The following is a 6332-nucleotide window of genomic DNA, read 5'->3' as shown; positions in this document are numbered from 1 at the left end:
CAACGGATATACAGGTAATGAATCAATGAATTCAATTACAATATGTTGCATAAAATGTTTTTAACAGAGATAATGTTTTCATGATAAAGCAGCAGTTGATACCTTCAGATTGCATGGAGAAACTGCTGGAGTTGGGAAAATTTCCTTCGATTTCTTCTATGGGATTCCTAGGTTTGAGTGTAGGCAATTTATTTCATGACACACTGACAAATTTATTGTTCAAATAAGATTACTACAAGGAGAAATAACCTCATACAGAAAAGTAAATTTCTAAAACATTGAATAGAGAATATGTATCGGTAATCCCAATGTCTGCTGAATTAGTGAATTTCCATCATACAACTCCGAAGGCCATTATTTTTATTGTTCACCTGCTTTTCCTGGATCCAAAGGTGAGTCCTGGTCCTTAACAATAAATAAATTAAATCAGTGATCAGCAATTAAAAATTTAATAATTAAACAAGCAGAGAACACCAAAATGACAAGAATCTGTCAACAGATAAATTTAACTGCAATGTGTAAGAACTATTTTAGATCACCTATAGATTTCAAAAGAAACCAAATCATTGCAACAAAGATACATGCAAGTAGGTCTGTAAAAGGTCCTGATATTGTACTTTCGGATCTGGTCCGGATATTGTAATTCTGGATGTGATCCAGATATTGTACTTCCAGATTCAGTCCATTTGCAGATATCCGAAATCTGAATATCCAAGGAACTATCTGAAGACGGATATCCAAATTGGACCCTACGGATAATATCCAGATTCGAATATGCTGATAAAAAATAAGTAAAACAGAAAATTAAAAAAACGAAAATAAAAACCAACAATGAAAATACAATGACATTAAAGCTGTCTTTTTGGCTGTTCTTGACTAAAGAATACTAAGAAATCATAACTTCGAAATTTTAGCTTGGAAGCCACATACTAACTTGACGATTAGAAAGACAAAATGTTAGAACAGAAATTGAGCATGTGATATTACTGTTAAGAAATAGTCTCACATGGATTAGTGAGAACAAATATGTTGAGTTTATTAGTTGGGAAATAGGTTTCCTAAAATGGCTAGTCATTTCAGGATAGGCCTTGGACCCAACTTTACATGGTATCAGAGCAGGTACACAAATATGGGCCTCCACCCAAATTATCCACATGTAAGAATCCAAAAGGCCTAACGTGAAGGGGAGTGTTAAGAAATAATCTCACACGGAATAGTGAGAACAAATATGTTGAGTTTATTAGTTGGGAAAGAAGTTTCCTAAGATAGCTAGTCATTTTGGGATAGGCCTTGGACCCAACTTTACAATTACATTTGAAAATAGAGTATCCTAGAAAAATACAGAGAGATCATTAAAAAGAGACTTAAGAGGACTGGGAAAACAGACAAAAATTCAAATGATACCTCCACTATGTAATCCACTTTTTAGGTGGGAATTTCAGGCAACAAATATTCTTTCTTTTCCTCGTTGCCTTTTGCCTCTGTCATCAGCATATTTCTGGAGAAAACTTTATTCTCATTTTCTTGTTTCTCTTCTTCAGTCTGCGTACTATCCCAAAGTTCCAAAGCCACCCTTTTTGGCACCTTCTCTATGTTCAAAAAGCATCTTTAACCATCGCACAAATGACAAAAAATCGTCAGCAAGAGAGAAGAAAAAATGGTGAAACCAGTAAGAAAGAAATAAAGAAAGAAATAAGAAGAAATGATGAAAACACAAATAATAAATCTATCCTGGTGTGGCAAGAATGAAGATGATTGTTTGATGTTTTTCTTTCAAACTGCCCACCAGGAGAAAGAAAAGGAAAGAAGGGCCATGGAGAGAAAGGCCAAAAGACAAATGAGAGAGGGCTTGTGAGAGAAGGGGCAGGAGAGAAGATGTGAGAGAGGAGCTCAGAGAAAGAGAAACTGAGAGAGAGGCTCAGAGAAAGAGGTATTGAGTGAGAGAAACGTACCTTGACACTGAAGAGAAATCATCGGAAGCTAAACAAGAAGCCGGACTGCCAAAGAGAGCTGGGAGAGGAGTTGGAAAGCTGTTGAAGTGGAGTGAGGATAGAAACTGCTGGAAGATAGAAGAAAAATGGAAAGAAAAAAAAAGAGAGAGAGAGAGGGTTAGGGTTATAGAATAGCCACCACCATTAGATGTAAATCCAACACTTGAGATTTCAGATCCAGATATTTACCTGATCCAGATCTCACGATTCCTGTTCCGCTTCGGAACTCTATCGGACCCCTTATCAGATATACAATAAGTTCCATCCAAAGTTTATTTTGGATAACATCCAAGATTTCAGACTCATATCCATTGACAGCCTTTAAGTGCAAGGGCAGTTCTGGTAGCTTGTTACAGTATTCCCATATTAAACAATTATCTTGTCGAACTCATTTTCCTTTTGTTTGTACAAGCATTCTCTTTGCTGGCTTTTGCACTCTTGACATATAGAATAGATGCACCAAGAGATCTCACAAATGAAAATGTTATATCCCTGAAAACCAAGTTGATAAAAGTTGTTCATCTGTAGAAGAGCAACTCATATTTTTTTAATGAAAAAGGAAGACCCACTTATACTGGATTGCAGAATGCAAAAAATCCAAAAGTTCTTCTAGGATCAAGGTTACCCTACTAAAGTTGAAGATAATAATTAAAATTAGAAATAGACTTAGTTCCAGAAGTATAAAGAGGTGGCAGCCATAGCTTTGCAAAAAAAAAACTTGACAAACCTTTCAGAGCTAGTTGATGATAAAGATGGTTATTCAATGGTTCCTCCCAAACTCTGAAGCATATGTTTGGCTACTCTATTAGCCTTTTGTATCTCCCCTTTTGAACATAGTGATGAAATAAAGGAGTACCAGTCTTCAAAATTATGCTTTGAGAAGTTTCTAACCAAATGGTAAGAATCTTCACTACCACTTTCTGCTTCATCCAACTGACAAACACCAACCTTACGTATTTGTGCTTCTGTACTCTCCTGGTTCCCCATTCGCTGTGTTTTTTTCATCTTTGCAGGGCCACAGCTAGCTTGAGGCCTCCTCAAAGGGAAAACCATAGAGCCCACTTCATCAAGCACATTGATTGCCTCGAGAATAATTCCACGATCTGCTAAACCATCGAGAAAATGTGTTAGTGACTCTATTTCAATCTCATTCCCTGCTTTATCTATCAACACTGCTATTGATGGACTTTGGAGCATCTCTTTCATAATGGTTCTTGCTTCTTCCATTCTACCCTTAGTAAACAGTCCCCTCACCAAAGTAAGAAAACCCAAAAAGTCAGGTAAAATTCCCCGGCTTCGGTACTCACCAAAAAATGCAAGTGCAGCTTCCATGTCACCTTTGACAGAATAACCACCAAGCACAGAACTAACTGTGAAGGCATCGGGTATTTGGCCACTTTCTTCCATGTGAATAACAAGATCAAGTGCTTGCTCAATTAATCCGTAATTGCAGTTACCATTGATTAATGAGTTGTAGACACGTGTATTTGGAATCAAACCCTTGAGAACCATTCTTTTATATAATTCATTTGCATCTTGTAGGAGTCCTTCTTTACATACAGCATCTATCAAAGTTGAATATGTAGCAACAGAAGGAAGAACACTAATTTTCTCTAATGAATCAAACAGCCTAAATGCTTGCACCAGACATCCCTCATGGCACAAACCATTAATCACTGAATTATAAGTAACTATATTGGGATGGACACCCTTGGCTCTCATCCTCTCACAGAGATCTAAAGCCTCTTTCAGACATCCTTCTTTACAGAGCCCATCAACCACAACAGAGTAGACAACAACATCCAAAACCATTCCCATTCCTTCAGCTTCCAAGACAAGCTCAAGAGCAAGTTGAACTCTCCCTTGTCTGGTAAGTGCATACAAGATTGCTGTCAGGGCGCTTAGACTTCCCTCACCCCTATAATTTAGAAACTGAAGAGCTCCATTTATGTTCTGTTTGCACATGTAATGAACAAGAAGCTTGTTTATTATAGGATCAAGAATACCATATTCTTTTAAATATGAAGTCAACATCAGTTGAACTTGCTTGAGATTTCCAAGGTGGATAAGACGTTTGAGGATTAAATAGTAGGAACTATTTGTCACAAGTATGCCTCTTCTCCTCATTACAAAGTAAACATCAGAAGCTGCATAATGACAACCTTTCTTGCATAAAAAACTAATAGCATCATTATACAACAAACCAAGTTTCTCAGAATCTAATTGTTCAATCCAGTGAAGCAACTCGAAGATACCCTCTTCACCACCTTCATTAAACTTGGCATCCATCAATTTCATATAAATAAAATCATGTAGTGGCAACCCATTTTCTCTGAGTTCAAAAAATAGGGCAGATGCCATTTCCACCATACCTTCTCTGCAGAGCACTCCAATGATGAAGTTATAACCAGTAGCACCAGAAGATCCCAGCGAAGTCTTTTTGTACTCATCAAATATCTCAAGTCCCTCACTAATCCTTCCTAGTTTAAGACACCCATCAATTATTGTACAGTAAGTAACAGAACTAGCAACCAGGCCCAACTGAGGCAATCGCTTAAAGAGCATAAAAGCATCCTCAAATGCCCCTAAAGTAAACAAGACTTTTATTAGTACATTGCAAATGGGTATATCCATAACAAGACCAGATTCTGCCAATCTCTTCTTTACTTCCAAGACTCCTGTCATATTTCTTTCCTTCATGTACCCATGCATCAGAGTCGTATACATAAAATTATCACCTGTAATACCCTTTGACATCATATCGGCCTCATGGGTCCTCCCTAGCTTACATAATCCATTAATCACAGTGTTGTACGTAACCATACCACAGCTAATTCTTTTCTCTTCCATTTCCTCAAGTAAGTGAAAAACCTGACCAAGATCCCCATTTCTACAGAACCCATCGATCAAAATTGTATATGTAATCTCATCCACCTCAATTCCCAATTCTTCCACCTTCCTAAACAAACTAAATGCATCCTTCAGTTTTCCTCTCCGGATAAATCTTTGCATAATAGCTGTATATGTCACCACGTTAGGCTTCAAATCATTTTTATTCATCTCATTCAAAAACCCAATTGATTTTTCCACATTGCCTTCTCTAGCAAATCCATCAATTAAAATTGTGTAACTAACAGCATCGGGCTTGATCCCACATTCAATCATTAGTTTATGCTTCTGAAATGCCTCAGTCAAACGTCTCTCCCTAAATAACCCATAAATCCAACTCCCGAAAAAAATTGTATCAAAAGCTTCTCCTTCTCTCTTCATGTGCCAGAATAGGTCGTGAGCTTCTTGAATTCTACCTTCTTTCCAAAGTGCATTTAGTAGAGTTGTGTAAGTAATCACATTTGGTTTAAAATTGACCTTTTTCATGGCCCTAGTATAAAGGGTTAATTACTCTATCCCCCTCAAAATATGCCAAAATTACTCTCAACCTTGAAAATCTCAAATTACTCTCACCCCCTCGAAATATGCCAAAATTACTCTCAACCTTGAAAATCTCAAATTACTCTCAGCCCCTAGTTTTCAGATTTTATTTCTCTCAACACCTGGGAATTGTTTCCATCATCTAAACAGGAGTTCACTTAACTACACATTGAAGTCGATAAATTTACTGTTAACGCTGAAGCTGAAATGCAAACAAAGAAACACTAAAAAAGAAAGATAGCTGTCCAACTTGTACAAATAAACCAGTAATCTGCAATAAAAGCAATGGAAAAGCGAATAAGCCATAATATAAATGATTTATCTATGAGAGATGAGTCTAGAAATTTATAAGAAATGCCACTCAAAGAAATCAAGCAAGAAAAAAAACACTCATAAACGCAAAAGAAAGCAAGCAATCCAGAAAAATCAAGCTTTTAATAGAAAAATTATTCTGGAAGGAAATATAATTGTCATTGTCACCCCTGACCATTTTTGACTATGTAAAAAAATAAAAAAATAAAAACAAAATAAAAGCTTGTGAAGAACTACAAATCTATGAATGCATGAAATGTGCGATAACTTCATGAAAATGCAAATAAGTAAGATTACCGAAAGAAGCATTATCGAATCCCATGGCAGCTGAACCATTTGCCACAGGAAGGCATTGGGGTTCCCAGTAGGGCATGGCATTTACAATGATATAAAAGCAAATATTTGAAGGTAGCGGTATTTGCAGTGATTTAAGAGCAAATATTTGCAGGTCTGTTAACAAGCCATTCATGCGTTTAACACCTGCCACACCTAGCTAAGAAAATCAGTCTCTCAGAAACTTCAAATCACTGTGAGAAATAAGAATGGCAACATATTCAAGCTCCGTTGGCGATGAAAGGGAATAGTGCAAATAAAAGAGGT

The 6332-nt window shown here is 36.7% G+C and overlaps 1 protein-coding gene across 1 annotated transcript; it reads right to left on the bottom strand.

The window, feature by feature from the left end:
* Positions 1–303: 303 nt before the first annotated feature.
* Positions 304–5379, bottom strand: LOC137941580 (pentatricopeptide repeat-containing protein At5g57250, mitochondrial-like). Its single transcript, XM_068787053.1, has 5 exons — positions 2719–5379; positions 2181–2483; positions 1953–2059; positions 1405–1606; positions 304–405 (listed from the first exon to the last, which is right to left on the bottom strand). Exon 1 carries the CDS (start codon positions 5364–5366, stop codon positions 2748–2750), a length of 2619 nt encoding a protein of 872 aa, XP_068643154.1. The 5' UTR covers positions 5367–5379; the 3' UTR covers positions 304–405; positions 1405–1606; positions 1953–2059; positions 2181–2483; positions 2719–2747.
* Between the last annotated feature and the right edge of the window lie 953 nt (positions 5380–6332).

The sequence above is a fragment of the Aristolochia californica genome, unplaced genomic scaffold, assembly GCF_029961685.1.
Source record: "Aristolochia californica isolate CCGP_79_NKW_82.1479 unplaced genomic scaffold, dmAriCali1.0.hap1 SCAF_9, whole genome shotgun sequence".
Lineage (NCBI taxonomy): Eukaryota > Viridiplantae > Streptophyta > Magnoliopsida > Piperales > Aristolochiaceae > Aristolochia > Aristolochia californica.
The sequence above is the reverse complement of the archived record's forward strand: the minus strand, read 5'-3'. Positions and strand labels throughout refer to the sequence as shown.

Excerpts from the sequence above, each read along its gene's own strand:
- LOC137941580 (XM_068787053.1), bottom strand. The coding sequence starts at position 5,366 with ATGAAAAAGGTCAATTTTAAACCAAATGTGATTACTTACACAACTCTA.